The sequence below is a fragment of the Cinclus cinclus genome, chromosome 6 (assembly GCF_963662255.1).
Source record: "Cinclus cinclus chromosome 6, bCinCin1.1, whole genome shotgun sequence".
NCBI lineage: Eukaryota > Metazoa > Chordata > Aves > Passeriformes > Cinclidae > Cinclus > Cinclus cinclus.
Genome location: NC_085051.1, coordinates 11,172,812 through 11,193,175, shown reverse-complemented (window position 1 = coordinate 11,193,175; position 20,364 = coordinate 11,172,812). Strand labels below are relative to the sequence as shown.

General features: G+C 37.7%; 1 protein-coding gene across 1 annotated transcript in view; it reads right to left on the bottom strand.

Moving 5' to 3' along the window:
* Positions 1 to 20,364, bottom strand: part of SBF2 (SET binding factor 2) — a 230,196-nt gene that overhangs the window by 59,536 nt on the left and 150,296 nt on the right. Inside the window, exon 17 of the mRNA XM_062494271.1 lies at positions 3,728 to 3,796. Coding sequence (XP_062350255.1) covers positions 3,728 to 3,796 — 69 coding nt within the window. The remainder of the gene's footprint in view (positions 1 to 3,727; positions 3,797 to 20,364) is intronic.

Here is a 20,364-nt window from a genome sequence, read left to right as displayed (position 1 = left end):
AAAGTCCACTGTCACTGATGAGTCACATTTTGCTAACAGCTTGTGTCCAATATTTAAAATTTTGAAAAAGCATTGGGACTATTTTTTCTAGAAAAATTCAATTATTACTCTAGGCCACAAATATGCAACCAGTGCTGACTTCCTGTCTATGACTTTAATCCCATCAGCTTTGACTTAGAGTGCGATCAAATCCTGCCTGATCAAGTTTCACAATAGATCACTCACCAGACTTCAGGGAGAATTCTGAAATTGCACCAGACATCCCAAGAGCTCCTAGCACACTGCACACAGTGTGATGCTTCTTGTAATTTTAATTGGATCTGTGTAGAAATATCCTAGACTAGTTTTTAAATAAGCAAAGGCATTAAGACAAGTCGGGTTACATCATGCCAGCTTGCTCCCTTGCTCCCTTCTTTAAATTTTCTGCTGTTTTACCAAAAATATTTTGAAATCCCTCAAGGCTAATGCATGACACAACCATTCCAGAATCTTACCAACATCACCCCAAGTTTTAAGTTGTGTTACCGCTCAGTTTCTTGGTTTATCTGCTGAACTCAAACAAAACCGTGTCCTTCTCATTATTTACACACCTCAAATTCGTGACTGCAAGATTTTCAGTGAAACACATTAAATTATTTAGGAAGAACAGGTAATTGTTCTATTTATGCTCTGCTTTATCTTAGATAAATAAAATGAAGCCTAACATTTCATGAAAACAACAGTCCTTCCATTAAGGAACTGGGATGTTGTGTAACTTCTTTTTCCCACTTCATTCGCAGCAACAGGAATTACACCAACGATGAAATGCTGCGACACAAAATCCCATCATAATGCCACAGCAAGCATAGATGGGAAAATATCAGACTGGACTGAACTCTATATACACTTAGAACTCTACTACACTTTCAGATTTACTACAGATTGTGTCACTGATAACTCGATTTGGAGCACTGCCTGTGCAATGACACCAATGGACACACAAATGGAACCCTGTGTCACTGTCAGCTGCACAATTCCTGTCTATTCCTGGCCACTAAGAATATTGTCCAGTCTCAAAAGGGGTGGGGGAAATGAGATTTAACAGGCTGCTGGCATTAAACATGGTATTCTGAGAACAGAAATACCATTAAAACAAGTGCACTCTGCCAAGCACTGCTTCATCCTTGGGACGTATTGACACACTCATATGGCAGGGGTAAGAGAATTCTTCACGTTGAAGCACAGGTTCATGCCAGATAGAACATACTCACTCTAGTCCATGACACAATTTTGAAAACTTCTAGAGAAGCTGAAAAATCCTCCAAACAGTATAATTTTTTACCCCAAAGAAATCAGTTTACTCAAAAGTGTAAGTTTTATTCAGACTGAACCTTAAACTGTTAACCTGAATTTTAACTAATCACTGCAAAGCTAGTCTAACAATTTTATGTTCTGAACAGCATGTCAGTTTGTGTTTCGTATGAATAGTTTTATGCCAAAATAAGTACTTTTGCCAAAGAATTGTATCTAATGGGACATACCAAAGGGGACCATCACTGAACCTGAGGATTAGATCTGGGAAAAACAAAATTCTTTTTCTATTATGCATTAACAGCTGGGTTTTGCAAGTTAATAGTCAGGTTATTTTAATTTTTAATTCAGGTCAGGCATATTAAAAAAATCATCATGCTTCTTCCATCCAGGGACTCACAACTTCCTGAGTGTATTTTTGGAGTTAAATAGTCTAGGCTATTAAAAAAAGATTTCAGAGAACCTTCTGTGAGAGATATGGTGTGAGATCTTGGTACCCCTACCAAAAAAATACGAGTGTGTAGATGAAATTTTTTTAAACATATTTTATATTCAATCCAGATTTTTGCTCTGCTTGATGATGAAATCAAAACTTGTTTAAGCTTATTTCAAAACTCCTGATACTACATTAAAAAGTCTCTTTTTAATGTATTTTTTTTTTGCCTAATTGATCAAACTTTACTGAGGTAAGAATCTAATCAAACTGCTACAACACCCCAAAATACTCACTGTACCACTCAAGGTAAAGAGCTATGTGGACTCTCCTGGCTACTCTTATAAGTAAAACTATACAGAAAATAAAAGAAAGCAGAAGTTTCTTCAAGACATAGAATTTATGCAGTAGTAAGAATAAAATAAGAAAGAGGAAATTTCTACAGCTCATTAGATCTTCCCTTAAATTAAGTATTTGTGGCAGCAGCAAATGTGAAACAATTCTGCTACTGAAGGACTCAAACCAGAGGGAACGGAGAAAGGTGAACTTGGATCTAAAGATGGGAGAAGGTCTATTTGCTGGGACCAAAAAATTTAACATTTCACCATGCTACCTTAGATAAGAGAATGAAAATACACTCCACATTGTTCCCTAAATGCAGTTGTGGGGTATTATGTACAGCTATAGACTAAACCACATTTAAATAAAACTTTTTTACAGTTCAAATAATTTGAAGAGGAAGAAACCCTGCTACTTCATGCTCCATACACGTTGTTAAGCACTAGTTTAAAAATAAGAAATATCAAGAAACCTTTTACACGTTTAAGTTTCTTAAAATTGCTCTTGCCTTCAACAGATGATTCTGGTTTCTATGACTGGAAAAGGTTGACATTTTTCATTCTAAAAACAACATGACAGAATCTATTTCCGGCTTAAAAAAACCCCAGAAATTGATTAGAACATATAATTTAAACTACAAATGACTGACTGGTTTCTCAGCTTCTAGTTGCAGAAACCTTGGTTTCCATTCAGCTAAAATAGGGGATTTTCTGCATTTTACCTCTGGCTACTCATAAATGCCTCACAGGCCACCTGAAAGGTGGAGTTTGCATTTTTCAATTTCTATATTAATAATGTGTAGATAAGCTATCAAAGCCACTACTGTTTTTACAACATCAGTGTACCAATTACCAATGACTAAGCACTTATTTCCCAAACTAGGCTGTATAACAACATTCACATTAAACCAAGTTTATTTAGTATTGCAAGCAAGTCCACATTCTGAACTTAGCTCCTCAGGTATGTACATCTTAAAAAGCAGGATTGGAGGTACCCATAACTGGTGAAAACACTTCTGTATTGGGACATTGAAATAAATACAGTCATTCTACTAGAGTTCTGCTTCTGAAATAATTACTGATAAAATCTGCATTATTTACATTTTTGTATTTACTACCATATTGTATTTTGCCACTATCAAACATTATGTGCTTTCTCCCCAAAAAAGAAACCAAAACAAGAAATTGAAAACAAACATACAGTGGGAACAACCCATTCGTAATATCCTCCAAAATTAGCAGCTACAGAGATTGAAAACTTAACTTGTACTTTTGGCCAAGTACTTTATTGGCCAACTGTACCACAGTGACCATTGTGTTGTATTGGCCAGTGTATGTTTAACATGCCAAATTAAACACTGTAGTACTGCAATAAATAGTTTTTACATAGTAACATCAGAAATTATTCTTTTCTATTATTTTAGTGACTAAATATAATTCAATGATAATTCCCTAAGCCATCATATAGCCTGCATTTCTCTCTGGGTGTATGTCTCATAATCATAATGACCTAACATCAATAAATGTCCTTCCAGTGACATTAATACATTTTAGAATTAAATTTCCTTCCCATCATGTATCTCCTGTCATCCCTTTCTGCATTTTAACAATGTATGTGATGTAAAAAAACCCCACAAAATATCAGTGCTTTGCAATATAAACCTACCCTATAGAAGGCAGTTGTCAGGGGCAGCAATGCTGCAGCAATGCTGTATTCTTCTGAAGATGAACAATCCTGTAAGAAAAAACAAAGAAGAAAATAAGCAAAACCATGTAAAAATAACACATATTGTGTGTGTGTATGTACATATATATATACACACACACACATGATTTTTCCTAGACAGGTATTGCAGTCATTCTTCCCACTTTCGAAATTTATTAGCCAATTTCTCATTCATATGTCTGAAATAGAAATTCACTGACATAGTTGATACACAATAAAGAAAGTTTTCCTCATTTAGGGAACAATAAAAAGGTAGCTTGCTTCCAATTTGGGTCAAGAGCAAACCAGACTAAAATGGAAGTGATGTGATGACCCAAGAATGCCCTTTCAAAACGTCTCTGTGAAGGAAGTGACATTTATGCAGTATGAAATAATCATCTCCACAGCCTCTACAGAAGTTTGGCACAAGGTTAACTTTAAAAGAAGATGAAAACCCATTTTCTTCAAGTCTCTGAATGCCTCATTCAACAGTCAAGTGTGTCATTCATGTCTCTCTAGGCAGAGTAGGGTATGCCAAAGTAAATCAACTTGTAATTGTGCTGATGGAAGTTGTGATTTTATTACGGAAGTCTCTTCAAAGAAGGCAGAATTGGAATGCAACTTCATATTTAAAAAACAAACCACTTGAATTTTTATGACCATAGAAAAAAAATAGAACAAAAAACACCCCAGCAAGAGTTAAAAGTGATACCTTTAAAAAAAGTGATCAGGTGTTTTTTCAGCAGCTCTGCTCGCCACCACTAAGGAACACAACAATGCACATAGTTGTGCTAGGCAAATGTATCACCACTGTGCCCCTGGATGATCAGTGGACAACCAACATTTCCAGCTGAACAATTCACTTCAGTATTTTTAACATCATTGTTACAGTGGGCACCCTGCAACTCAAGCCACTCCTACTAACTGTAACAAGTGACCAAATGCCAAAATCGAAATATCTCAAGTGCTCCGGCGCCAGACTTTACATTTATGCTTTCATCTCCTATCACAGTTATCTAAAACAGAACAACTAGCAAAAACCTGGCACTAGCCAATTGTGACTGCAGAAATATGAAATCTACATTACAAAAACCATTATTAAGGATGTTATTTGTATCCATCCCATTCTTGGTTCTTAAATGGCTGCAGAGTGACTGCAGACTGCAGGTTTAAAACAACAGAGCAAAAACACTCATCATGAGACTATTTTGCTTCTCATAATTTTAAAGTCCATTTTAACCTTTGTGATTTTTCAATAACAAATCCTTCATCTTCTATTACTTTAATCAAACTCACCTAAATGGATTACCAGTGTCCATTATAGTTAAATACAGCAGTTAAATTGCTTACACATATATTCTGAAAAGGGATACAACAAGTTCACAATTGCACAGGTTTATTTCTGCACAGAGTTACTGAGGGTTTCAATGTGTCTAACTCTGCACAAATGCAGGAATGCTAACTGTGCATGGACAACATGAGTTGGGCAAGTGCTCACACTTCCTAACACTCTTCCAATCTGGTAGAGAAAAACTAACAGAAATGGACACTCAGAAACTCAATAAATGTTTCAATGATGCCTCTTGGTATTGCAACATGTATATAGCAAACCCAAATTAGTTTGTAAAATCTGAGAGCATAAGGCTAAAGGACACAGCCTCAGCTGCTTTCAATTTTCCATTTCTGCACTATTCCCTATTGTTATCCACATCCTTAATCCCCATTTGGAAGTTAGCACACGTATTTTTAGTTTAATATATGATAAATATTCTTAATACTTTTTTCACTTAACAAGAACACTTCCCACTTAAAATTTGACTTTCCAATCTTTAGAAGCATGCAACAACTTTCAAAAGAAATACATATCTTATTTCTGTACATGATTATTTATAACCAGGTATAAAATAATCCACCCTCAATTTCAAGTTACCTACTTAATCCCTTAGCTCAAATTATTTGAAAGAGTTTGGGCTTTTATCCAAAATATACATAAAAATATCTTTATAAAAACTGAGCAACATATCTTCACCTAGAGAGCATTCAATACTCCACGAGCTAACATATGTCTCAAAGATATATATCATCACCGTATAAACAACATATTAGATTATTTTTCCATTCCTTCCTTCAAGTATGAAATTCTCCACATATTCCATGTCAGCAGTACATGGACTTGCAGCATGGAAGTATTATCTTTCTATATATATATTTTTTTTTTTCTTCTCCTGTATATGACAAGGAATACAAAGTGATCTCAGTTAGGAATAAATTATAACACTGTTGTTTCAAGATGAGTGGAACTAATTAACTGTTTACCTGCTTTGTAGCTCCAAGACAGAATGCCACAGTTGAAAGAGATGTTGCACTGAAATCTCAGCTTCTCAATTTTACAGACAAACCGAAGTACTGGAAATGTCATGTATGTGTTGTAGGCCATTAATTTAGACTCCTGAAACAATGCAATCCAGCTGCCTTATATATAATGTCTTTACCAATTGTGAAAAATATCTCTTACTGCTGTTACAGATGTAGACAAAAATCAAATACCATAAAATAATCAAAGCTTTTCCACCTAATTTGCACAAAATGAAGCTGAAACACATCGAGGGAACAAAAATTATTTTCAGCAAATTAATCACCAAAAAACAACATCCTCTGACAGTGAAATACAGACTTCCACCATGACATATGCAGAGTAGTGCTTTGAATCCATGCCTAATTGAGTGAAAACCTGGCACGCTGCTCTGGCCATACCGATCCTATATCCAGACAGTTGCTGAACTCTGTAGCAGATTGGAAGTGTTACAGGAATTCATGTACACTTAAAATAGCTTTGCTACACTGAATTGACAAGTGAATAATAAAAGAAGAATGTTTTTCCTTACATCACTTACTTTGACAACGCATGTGAATTACTTTTATATTCCAGTCAGTTTAAATATGCAGCAAAACTTTGGTGGTTCAATACTGCCATCAGATTGCAGAGCTGAGAGCTTGGAAGTTATGGATTTTGACTGTTTGGCTGGACACATGGGGCTGATATGGGGGAACATTGATGCCTTTTGGAATCTGGTATGTGGCTTATGGTGCTGGAGGAGAGAGTCAACTCTGCTCCTCACTCTTGACTTCAGAACAGGCACTGCCCGAACTCTTGCTTGGAAAACAAGGTATAGTACATTACCATGAAGCTGAGATGCCCTGTGCAGTGTGGTCCTAGTGATGAACAGCTGGGAAAAGTCACCCCAGGAAAAGATCTTCCTTGATCTGCTCCTAGGCATGCAGGTGCAAGAAGGTTGTTAAGTCCTCTCTGATATCCCACAAGAGCAAGCCCAAGCCACTGAAGCGACGGTGCACAAAGACTACCTCTCCTCCTGCATTAAACAGCAACTTACACTTAGGGATTTCTGCTCTTAGTCACATGATAAAAAACTAGAAGACTTGTATGGAACATCTAGATAACATGAGGTGGAATTGAAATTCCATTGAGGTGGAATTTTCTTTTTAAATTCATCTTGATAGTCTCTCTCATTAACTGCTACCTGATACAGTTACCTTCCTGCATTAAAACCCATTCTTGCTTTAGGCACTAAGCTTTTCAAACACATACCACATTTTTAATAATCTGCAGAAATCCGAGGAAGCCAAAAACTTTGAGATCCAATTTTGCCTTACATTCAGGAACACCATAAATACATGGAATTCCCCATAGGCCTGACCATCACATGAAATCACTGTAGCACGCAGTGAATGCATCCAAACTAAAAAGCTGAACATGGCAGCACTTGACCCACACCTTTTTGGCAGCACAGTAGGATGCACGCATGCTCTGTTAAAAATGCTGCTCCTCACTGCACTGTCCCTCTTGAGAATAACTGAAGTCAATTTGCAGGCATTCAAAAAAAAAAAAAAAAAAAGACAAACTTTGGGGTCAGATGTGTTTTTAAAGCACTAATCCAAGAACTGTTAAATCAGCCTGTGAAACTACGTGCAGAACATCAGCTACAAATTACAGGTGAAACATTAGTTACAAATTCAACAGATTACTTCACTGTTGTCAGGATTTAATCCTAATTCTTACAGATGTATTATGCGGGCAGGGTTTTACTGAATCACGGAATTTTTATTATTGATGCAGTTTATATTTTGGAAATATAAACTGTCAGTCCTAGTGCATAAACTACTACTTTTGTCTAAAGCAGTAAGAGAATTCAACAGTCCAGCATAGAAAAAATGCTTTGTTTACTAAAAAGAATAGAGATTCATCAGGTAGAACTGCAATGTTACTCATAACTGTGTTTTAATATTAATGAGGTTCTTTTTTATTTTCATTAGATTAGCTACATACATTTTATTCATTCATATACAAATACAATATTAATGCAATTAACTATTACAAATGACAGTTTTGAAAAAGAAAACCTATTCTATGTACATTTATGTTACCATCAATGTCCTTTATATTCAATCTTTGCAGTATCAAAAATGCAAGTAAATAAACTGACAATTTAACAATATCTGATTATAGCTAATGTAATTCTGTGTTGTCTTGAAAAAACACAGTCCTGCTTGGAATTTCCAAAACAACTTTTAAAAGTATTTAACTTACAAGTTTTAACTTCACAGATAAAGCCATAGTTAAAATTACAGAGTTTGTTGGAATAAATGCCAGTATGACAATAATCACTTATATTACCTTTACTAGCATCATGTAATTAACTTCACAAGAAAGTTTTAAATCTTATTGGAATCATAAGCAAAATTGCTTTTTTTCGGTGAAAACTAATGCGCATTTTCCTCCTTGCTAATATTCATATAGAGCTTTGCCTAGTGAAGTTACCATCAATGCCAGCTGCTGCTCTGCTTTATAGTGGAATCAAACTTTTCCTTTTTTTTTTTGTTGACAAAGGTGAAATCAAACCTTATTGAAGCAGCTGTAATTTTATCAAGTGGAACTCTCCTGGAACCTGAGAAATAGGATGAAGAGTAGACATAATGAGGAAGCTCCACAGAGCTGACTACCTGTTGCCTTATCTTTTGTCAGAAACTAAAAGAACAAACTCAAAACTTGGTAGGTACTGCCTTTAAAAAATTCTCATTATTTTTAAAACTTCTTGACTTGGTAAGAACATAAAGAAAAGCATTAATTCACAAAAACCAACTCTTCCGTCATAAATGACCCAAACACGTTTCACGTGTTGCTCATTATCACAAGCTTTTAATTTTATTTTTGTTCTGCCTAAACACTGCTGAAGGGATGCACAGTTAATAAAACCAAGACAAATAAACTCTCTTGTCTGTGGTTTCCAGGTTTAACATTGATCAGATCTCTGGGCTTTTGATGAGCAGCTTCTCATACTGCTGCCTGGTCTGACAGCAATAACTGAACACAAAGTCCAGATCACAGACTTGACCTGTGCTCTGAATTCTGCCACATGTAACAGTTCCTTCACTCTCTGTGGCCATCACAGAGAGATGCCAGTGCAGAAGACAAAGGAACAGCACCCAACCCAAGAGAATCCTCGCTGATTTTACTTTGTGGTCCTTCTGCCTGATCAGAAGCCTTTGCAATGAGTATTTAATTAAGGAACCTATCCTGTCAGCAACAGGATGAGAGATATTGTGGAACTGCCATTCAGGCAAGAGATCCAGTTTTATTTTAGAGGTGTTTTACTTCCTGAGGAACTCCATGTTTGTCTTCACCTGGTCCTGAATTCTCCTAAGTTTGTCTGCCCTTGAAGCACAGCGGTATAAGGAACAGAATTCAATCAAGGCAGTTTATATACAATTACACAAGCATATAGTAATCAATGATTTTTAAATTTACTCCACACATTCACAAGCTAGCAAATGCAACAGATTTTCTCTGTGCAGCCCCATCCTACCCATGATCTCACAGCAAGTGAAAACAAGAAACAACATTTCACTCAAGGAAGAGCTGGCAAACCCCCCCTCACCCCCACGCTTTCTCAATAAATACATTTCCGTCTAGGCTTGAGGTTAGTCATTTCCTCCTCCTCGTTGCAAATTACGTTTAGGAGATCAGGAACCTCAATTTTTATGTGCAGAAATTACACATTTGTCACTGTATTTTTCCTGGACCCCAAAAGCCTAAAAACATTTTACTTTTTTTGCAAGAAGCTGATAAAAACAAGAATGCCATCCCTCGCGTCTCAGCACATCTGAGTTTCTTTAACAGAAATGCCATGCATGTTTCTGAATACTGTCATGAGGCCCATGGCAATAAAGTTCAACATGCTCAGGCTGTAATCTTCTCCCAAGGAAATGGTTGGGATGCCAAGATGCCTTTTGACTTTTATTTCACAGCAGGGCTTCATTCACAGTGACTCTGTCCAAACCTTAAACTACACCAGCTGTGATACAAGGTCCTGCGCAGCAATTTGTAAAAACTTTTGACAAACAACACTCCAATGATAGAATACATTGCAATTCATGACAAAAAAGTGATCAATATCCATTAACTGCTCAGTTGGAGGGGCTGATTAATTTGTAATATGTCTAGGAACTGCAGTGTACTCCTAGAATAGAGGAATACTAGACTACTCCTACTCCTGGTCGACCAAAACATTTCTGCAGCCACTGCAAAACATTAACATAGTATGCTCTGTACACTGCTGTACAGACAGACTGTTTAATTGAGTTAAGGCACAAGAGAGAAATGCTAAAGACATTAAAAGAACTATTAAAATAGGTGCCATATTACACTGAGGTCCAGTTCCATATTAACAAAGCAGTTCACAAGCACACAGGGCACATCCTTAATCCCAGCAGCATCTCCCCTCCTAAATTTTAAAGCAGAGTCATAAAGTCATTCACCATGCTTAACTTAATTTTACTGCTCTTTTCTAAGTTTCATGTGATTTTCCAATTTCACATCCTTTTAATAAAAATGCCTCACATCATCAGCGCACATTCTATACAATTTTTACAACAGGAATGAACTAAAAAAAAGAAAATCAGATTTATATCGCTATGTAAAGTGACTCACTGAAAAATTAGCTTTTCACTTTAGAAGGATAACATTTGGACAGAAGTGGAATTTTACATCCATCTTCTGTCACGTAATGAGCTGATGCTCAGCTCAAATCAGTTACCAAAAGATTTTGGGTCTACTTCACTACGGAGAAACTGAACAGTGTCTGATGAAACGGAACTTGGAAGTAGGGCTCGCTGAAAATTTTCCACTGAATAGCACATGATAGCAAAATAATTTTTTATTTTTGCTAAGAATCCTCAATGACATCATCTTCAGAAAGAGAACTTACAATTCCCAAGGTATTCCCCCCGGGAGATTCCATCTGTTGCCAACTGATTTTCTGGGGAACCAGAAACAAAACCTTCAATAAACAATTCAAAGCAGGCAAGGAACAGGTCTGGGGGAGCTACAGGCTGGACAGTAGGGAGCAAGTCCTCATAGAGAGCATTCCCAGACACAGGAAAAACACAAAAAAACAGCTGACCAAAGAAAACTAGGTCATATTCTTCAATGAAATACCGAGCTCTGTATCTGAAGAAAGAGCAGCCTGTCTTTTGTAGGCTCCTTTGGTGCCCTTGGGGACAAGGTGAAAGTCTGAGCAGAAGAATGGAAAACTGACTGCACTGTCAGGGTCAAGGTTTAACAGGCAGGTGGCTCTGAATCCATAAATGTTTTCACTGACAACATTGAAAATGGCATGAAATGCATCTTCGTCATGTTTCTGACTGACATCCAATTTGGGAGAGTGGTAAATATGCTGGAGGGCAGGACTGCTGCTGACTGCCATCACAGCCTGGCAGACACAGACTGGAAGAGCCTCCTGAGCCTCCCAAAGACGAAGTTCTCTACAAGGGACAGGGTAACTCCATGTGGAAACATGAACTACACACAGAAAGCACCAGGAGCCATGTGCTATATGTCAAACCAAGTCAAAAATCCTAAAACATTCGTCTCACAAAGAGTTCTAGCAGGGGCAAAAGAACAACACAATTAGAAAGTTTATGGATCTTAACCAAGAGACTGAGTCTACCAGGAGAATGCACAACTGAAAGTATCCCAAAAAGCCTAAATAAACACATAAAGAGAAAACAGTGTGCTCAACCAGCACAGACAGAAATTATTGGCAAGAAAACTGATGCCAATTTTATATATCTTTATCTATGTCCAATGCATCCACAGGGTTCTGGCAGGTGCTCCTGGGAACCCAAGCCCATGTTTTCTGCCTGTAGCACTGCTTCTGGCAGAGGCATTTTCCACCAACTCCCCAAAATGGCGTGTCTTTTCAATATGTATCTGACATCTTGCTGCAGGACAGCTTTGGGCTTTTTAAGCCAACCTTGATAGTACTGCACAGCTTTCCTACACTTTTGGCAGGGGCACCAGATAGTCTGCGTACAGCTGCACTGAAGGACAACACGAACGACGCTGACCAGCTGCTCCTGGAAGAAGCTTTCTTGGATCAGCTCTGTCGGTGCAGCTCCATTCCTGGATCATTGAAACAAGTGTCAGCTGCTGGAAGAGGATATTTCTGGGATGACCTGCAATGGCTGCAGAATTTCAAGGATGACAAGGGGCATTTTGTGGGTTTTTCTGAGGTAATTCTGATGTTAAGGTTCTGACTTTTGAATTCATCCAACAAGGGCTCTTCCATGCTCAGGCACAGATGACACACTGTATTAGCTGTGCTGGTGAACTTCACAGAACCCAAAATCCCTCTCTGCCAAGCTCGCTGCCAGACCTCTCTGCTCCTTAATAGGCTGGAATGTAAATCTTCTGTTATGTTTCAAAGACTAGTGCAGTTTCAACAACATTAATGGAAGCTGTTGTAGAAGTTGCTTAAGCCAAAAAATCAACCTTGTAACAACAACTGGAATTAGGCACACTGTACATTATGAAAAAATCATGTTACTAGGGCTGTTATCAGAAATAACCCATTTTTTTCTGGAGAAAAAAGAATCCGGCAATAAAGTAATTTCATGGACAAACAGTTCATAGAAGAGAATACTTAAAGCAAATTTGGGAAACTGAAAGACATATGTTGTGCATGATTAAGTAGCATGTTGTAGAGCAGTGTCCACCTTGATTAACACATCAGATCTGTGTGATCAGGGAAGAATGTTGCTACAAAGCCCGAAAAGCCCAAGAGGTTCAGAGATTTCAAGCCTGCCTGATTTAGTAAAGTGCTCCCTCCAAGATGACATCCGTCAATGAAATATATATTCCAATACAAATATTTAAGCTACGGAAAAAGAAAACACAGAAAATACAATATTTCTATTTAACTTGATGTTAAATATTTTAAACTTTCTGATTGTACTTTTCAGTGCATGGACAGCAGCCATCTCTTTCATAGAGATACAGATTTTATTTGAAATCTTACACTTTTTGGTGGTTCAACAATAAAAGCATGATAAATGCACAGGAGATATGGAAACTGTTTCTTATGAAAAAATAAATTTCTTGGTTATTAACAAAACGTTTGCTTCTCTAAAAATCCTAGTGAAAACAAGCATGAAGCATTTTTTTTTTTAAGAGCTAAAGACAATGGAAGAAAAAGTAAACCGATTTTGAACTGACAAATGTAGAACTACCCTAAGAATCCTTCAGTCTTAAAGATTGCTGAATTGATACTTTTCTGTGGGATCTTCTTCTGTGGCTTCAGGAAATAAGAAGGTTAGAATTCCATGAAGTAACTCCAAATTTGGCTACAGAAGTCAAAAAGTAAACTCCCAAAACATACTAGCTGGTCATCTAGCTGAAGAGGCACGTTTGGATGTCCTTAAAAACATTCCCGTTCTCTGTAAAAACTGGTGGGGCAAACACAACCAGAGGAAAAAAGACATCCTTGAGCTCACTGTGTGGACCAAAGAAGCAGAAGTGTACTAGCACTGCCTTCCAGCAAAATTCTTTCTTTGGTACAAATTCTAAGAAATCTTGGTACGATCCCTTCCTGTTCCACAGCCTTCTAAATCACTGCTAGTAGTAACATCCAGCTAACTAGCCACAGAGAAAGCCTTCTTTGCCAGATTTTGGATTGCCAGTTAATCCAATTTAAAACCCTGACAAATCTTCTCCTAGGCTAGCTGATCTTCCTTCCAGAAGGTTTTGTTCCAAACACCTGTTTTGTTCTTATTTCATTGATATTTTAAGAAAAAAATGAAGAAAGGGTAGTTCTGCTATGTAACCACAGTAAAAACAAGAAGTTTAATAAAACTTCTGTACCTTGGGGTATAGTGAAATATTTGTGAAGTTCTAAGTCCTAACTACAGTCATACTGTTTGAAATTCTTTCCTCACAATTCATGTTTGGAGCTTTCAGCAAGATGAGCCAAATTGCAATGGCAGGATAAAAAAGAATGGGTAGTGAAAACAAAAACTGAGAAGTTCAAGCATTAGCAATGGCTTTGGCATCCTAAAGCCAGCATGACTCCAATTCCAGAGAACACACTAGCAAATCACCAAATGAGTACAGAACACAATTCTGAAGATCAACAGATAATTTCTGGACAGCATGGCATTATTTAGTGCATATACTGAATGAAACACACTGTATCAGCAAGAACTATCAGCCATGTACAATAAATGTGATGACTCAAATGATAAGTATTTCTTATTTGTGTCTCTTCCTAACAAGAAGCAAGAGTGGATACCCTGATGCATTTGACCATCTTCTCATTCCTTTTATCTTATCTTCAGTTCTAAGTACCAAAGAAATCCTCAAGTTTTCAGGTAGACCTTCACTATCATAGCTAACATTAATCCCACAGTACCCCTTGCCTTCTCTTACCATGCTAGTACCATGCTAGTGTTGATGGCCACATTTTGTCCAAGTTCCTTATGCTGCTAAAATTTTAGATCTTGTTCTTTGCTGTTTTGCAAGGACATTTAGGAGCATAGCTTTTGGTTCATTCCTGAGAGACATCCTGCCAGGTGCTGCTAGTCAACAACTTCCTAAAAATTTCAAATCCTTTTAATTACCACCCTTCTTTGAATCTTCTCCTACGCACAGAAACTAAAATAATGAGGACTTGCATTTGCTAAATTAATACACAACAGGGTGAGAGCTGTGCACAAGCATGATGTTGCTGTGTCATCTGCTGGAACCCATTTATGCAACAAGACGTGACTGTGAGGATGCAGTCAAAATTCACCACAGCTTTAACTATAACAGAGGTGCTATACACCTGATTTTGATGAAAAGCTCTACAAAATATCTTACCATTAAATTGGTTGGAACAATTAATTCTGGTTTGCTGGACTGATTTTAAATTCATCAGTTCCAACACTTACTGTTTTCATGCACAGGTTGTACCTTGAATTTGGAAATTAGAATATTGCTAACAGAGTATTATAATGCAGACAAGGAAAAAATATGAAGTTGCTATAGAAGAAGTGCTGAAAATCATGGCACCCTCATAACCAAGTTGATTTTAAGTGTATTATTATTACTACAATTAGAGTAAGATCTAGAAAGATATTTCACTCCATCTACCTGGAAGGGATAAAGACTATTACATGCAAATTGTATGGAATTTACCTATGTATAACAAAGGATTTGTATTCTCTAAAGTGATGTTTAATCAATTAACATTCCAAGTAAAGGTTTTATAAGGTGCTCAACTGATAATGGACCTAATCAAAAGAAGCTGCTTTTGTCCTCAAAAGTCAAATATTCTGTATAGAAAATCAAATCACTTTGTTCATTTACAAACATTGTGGGACTTTAGACTGTTAAACATACACTTTCAATTCCAATTCTTCACTCCCAAGTGGAGTTTTAGACTTTAGAGTTCAAGAATTAGGGGAGAGGTGGACAAAAGGGGGTTGTGGGATTTGTTTTATCTATAGGAATTAGGTAAAATAATTTTTAAATACTTTGTTGGATCACTAGACACCAAAGCCTGCCCCTGTGACTGAGTACAGGGAGGGAGGGAATTACTAAAAATAATCCTCATTAAAGCATGTTTACATGGTATTTTCCATGCATCCCAAAAGCCAATTAATTAAAGTCATAATTCTGGGCTGTAATATTGAAAAAGAATGTCAACAGCAGCAACATATGCAGATTGTCAAATGTTCTTTTGTTTACACCTTATTTTGTGTTCTCATTTTACAGTGGCACACAATTCCAATGTAACAGCAGAGGCAGGTCTTTTACTGTAAAGGAATTGATCCTTATGCTTTTTTCCTTAGAAATCATTCTAAAATGTGACACAGTTCACTACTGTTTGTCATATTCATGCATTTGTCAAAGTTTACACAAAATACTGATAAAACCCAGAACTGGCCTGTGTTTTATGGTATTTCTTTCAGCACCACATTTCAGTTTTTGAATGAAAGCTGCCAAGATCTCCATTGTTTAAACCAAAGGTTATGCAAACATGACAGCAAACAAATGATTAGAATCATTAGGTATTTTTGGATATTGGATTAGAATCATTGGATATTTCATCTTCTTTCTGCTTCAGAAATGACCGTATGCAAAAAATAGTGAGGCTCTTACAGCCATCAGTCATTTTTCTGCAAATTCCCATAAAATCAAACACTTAGAAAGAGAAGCTTCATAAAATCTCTTATAGAACAGCAAACCAGTTGTCCATCTGGTGTGTTTCTCCTGGTGGCCAAGGCAGCACACCTTGAAGAGATGTCTCACTGCAGCTTCTCTACCTGGGCTTACCAGGCACTTGAAGGGTGAACTTCAGGGGAAGGAAGATCAGAGACCAGGTTACCTAGGAATTCCTTTTCCAAAAAACAGACTGTGCACATATGTTGCTACAGTGGTACAGTCACTGCATGGGTACAGCAAATCAATGCATGCAATATTCTGCCACTTACTGTACACATTAAATGGCACTCAGAGCAGATGAAGTGCATGCACACACAACAAACAGTGTTAGACACATACCTATAGGGAATGATGGACCTGTACTGTAATATATTTTATAAACATACCTAACATCTTAGATAAAGCCAAAATTCCATGTGTTACTTTCTTATTTATATAGATACAAAACCTGTAAAAACAGAAGCCACTGATTTCACACGGCTTGTTATATTAGCAAAGTGCCTATTTTTTCCAACATGAAAGACCTTTTGTTGGTTTGTTTTTTACTACCTTTCATCAGTTCACCTCTTTCCCAGCCAGGCTGGAGAGCAACTGCACAGCAGTAATTCCTAACACAATTCCTAACCCAGTCTTGTTTTATTTACAGCAGTAAGCAGCATACAAACACGTCTGCTTTTCATCACGACGACCAAAAATATTCAGAACATGGAGTCATTAGGAACACTTGGCAACCACAAGGCCACAATTAGCAGTAATATCACTTCAGAACACTCAGAGCTTACCATGTCAACACCCCAAGGAGCTCCATGGTTTCAGTGAGATACCTGCATTGAGCAAACACAGAGGAGCAGATCCTGCACCAACAGCAACTGTGAAAGGGTTGAACAGAAGGCCACCAACAAGGAGACATCCATGGAGAGTAAAACCTGAGTAAAGCCTGCTCCAACTGCCCAACAGAGCAGAGACCCATCTGGGATGGATGGGTTTGTACCACCCTCCTCACCCATGACAGGGAGCTGCTCAGGGAAATTCCCCTGTCAGCCCCAAAGCTGCAATCAGAGGAGCTGCTGGGGCCACTGCTCACATGCAACTCTGCTTATTCTTGTATTAAAACCAACATCCAGCCATCATTTGATATTTTTATACAATATTAAGAAAAGACCCTTATAACAAGGCTGGACCTGCTCTGGTATGCCTGTGCATATGCATACACATTGAGGGGAGGAGGAAGTGTGTGAACACCACGTTTTGGTCAGAAGCCTGGAGGGAAGTTGAAGGCAGATGCAGGAATGGTCAGCACACCACGGGACTCTCATTTCTGCTAATCCCTCTCTTTTCCTTTCCTCAAATAACAGTCTTGTGCAACAGTTCTGCAGGGCAGGTCCATGCAGAAGGCAAGATTAACAGAAGCATGGTCTCGGAAGTCTGCAGGAAAACAGCAATTTAGGAATTTCCCTGCCACACACGAACTCATTCCTGAACAGCACTGCTGGCACAGCCCCAGTGTGAAAAGCAGCTATGGTTCTCTGCTGCCGGGTCATCAAAAACCCATCCTTACTAAAACCACAGAGGCAGTTTAACACAGCTGGAGACAATCCCTTGGGGTGTGGGCACACATGCAGACACTAACAGCCCCAAGGATACTACAAGGAATTACCTGGACACTGTCACCTACACAGGGAGAGTCCTGGACCAAGGAATGGTTACTGCTATGCCAAAGGGGTCACCCCCCCGACACCTGCAGTGCAGGGAACGCTGACTGAACCCCTCCAGCAGGGGTAGGGAAGCTGGCAGTGCCATGACAGCAGCACACATCCACAGACACACACACCTAATACAGGACACACACAGGCAAGCCCTGCAAAGAAAGCAACTCTGTTTTTTGGGTTTCACAATGAAACGCCCTTGACTGGAATCTCCCAGGACTCTGTGGCCATCCTATGAGATGGGATGGTCCTCAGAGTGAAGAAAGGAAAAATGAAAACTGATCAACAATACAATCTTGTACAGTCCGTTTCCATTTTTCTTCTAGAGATATTATGTGAGCACTATCAGTTCAATATCAGTGCAATGATATTCTGGTACTGTGAAATCTCTTGGGAAGAAGACACTATCAGAAAGATTCAGGAATGGCAACTTCTTTTATTAAGTCCAGAATTTTATAGGCGGACCCCTAAAAAGTCAGTAGGATGATAAAGCTGTTATTTCTACTTTTTGGGAATCACATATCAGAGAAACCATATGACGTTACAAAAAACCCCTACCAAAATCATGTTCAGCACAACACAGAATTAAATCTGGAAGCTTGAAGCCCAAGCCTTAAACACTGGAATCTCCTTTTTTTCCCTCACTCAAATAATACCATTATGATGTCTAACGTGCTGAGAAAGTTCAAACTGGTAATAACTGATGAATTAATAGAATTAAATGTGGGCCTGTTAAACTCCCATGATTTCTCTTCATGTCCTATTTTGTACACTTTAAATTACCTTTAAATATTTTTAAATAGTGCTGTTTTTCAAACATGCATTCTGAGACTCTGCTTCCAGGAATGCAAGTCAAACTGAGTAACAAAAGACAGGTCATGAAATAGAAGGCCAAAAGGAGAGAAATCTACTGTAACACTCCAAAATAAAGACGTTTAGCAACATAGTTTTCAACATAAAATATGAGAAATGCTAGCTCATGTAACCTTCATATTGCCAAGAATTTGAATCATATGACACACACACCAAGCTGATTTTCTCTTAGGAATAATAAAATCCTTCTTGTTATTGGACAGTATTCGCAAACCTCTGAATTCTGAGAGGTTTTAAACTGACTGATAGGTTTTAAAATTTTACCTGGTGGCAAAATATAAGAGAAAAGTTACTTGTCTAAGAAAAAGAAATATTAGTTACAGAATGCCACTGTTTTTAATTTTGCTTATCAAAATTTCTTTCCCAACAGACTGCATAGTAAGTGCTACAAAGAGGCCCTTATTACATTAAAGTGATACAGCAGAATGAATCACAAGCAAAGTTCTAGAGGTAAAATAAATCAGTATTATCTTCCATTTGCTTTTGGCAATGTTGGAGAACAGATGATGGCCTAGATGTGCCTTTGTTGTAACCTACTACAGGCTACATTTTAGATTTTGTCCTGGCTGCTCCTAAGCTGTGTTCCATACTGTATACTTGTAGTATACTTATTCTAGAATATACAGTATAATCTATTTGAAAGACAAACATCTGGTTGTTGCCACTATGGAAAGCCACAGTGATCTATCAGAAACTACCTAAAGCACTAAAACAATGACTAATTAGTCTACTATTAAAGATATTCTCTCAGTTACAGTGGTACAAGACGTGTCTGTTGACACAGAGGTGACATTGGAGCAGGACCTAAGCCAGCACTGATGACTGTAACTGCCAGATTAAATCACATCACAAGAAGACCTTGCTCCTTCCCCAAAGCTTAAGACCAAAATTTTGAGAGTATTTATGTATTTATCAGCTTTAGGCACATTTTCTTCCGCTCTAACCACATTTAGATTAAGAATCCAGATGTCTGGGGCAGATGTGTTTTCCAATTTGACTCACATTTGCCAAATAAAAGCATTAATATGCAGTTAGGCAATACTCCTGACCAACATCTTAGACAGGCAGTGTTGTACCACAACATCCTGGAGCTCTTCCTTTGAAACTAGAAGTTTTATCTGTTCCAACTACCCAAAGAAGGTGTCTCACAGTCCTGATCTTTCCCCAGAAATACATTTTCTTAGGAAGATTGACTGTTACTGTTAAATATTTTATGCATGTTGCTTTGAATGTCATCAAATACCATCTCCAAACTGTATTCAGGCCTCTTCTTGCTTTTACTACCACTTTTTCAAACTAAGTGCAACCACATTTCAAAATACAGTGTTCACTTGTTGCTGCCAGAGGAAAGTTAGAGACAACTGAAATTCTGGACAAGTTATGACTGCAATAAATGAATGGAGAAGTAAGTAAATTCAGCCTTGAGATGGTTTCTGCCACAATTTCTGAACAAATATTAA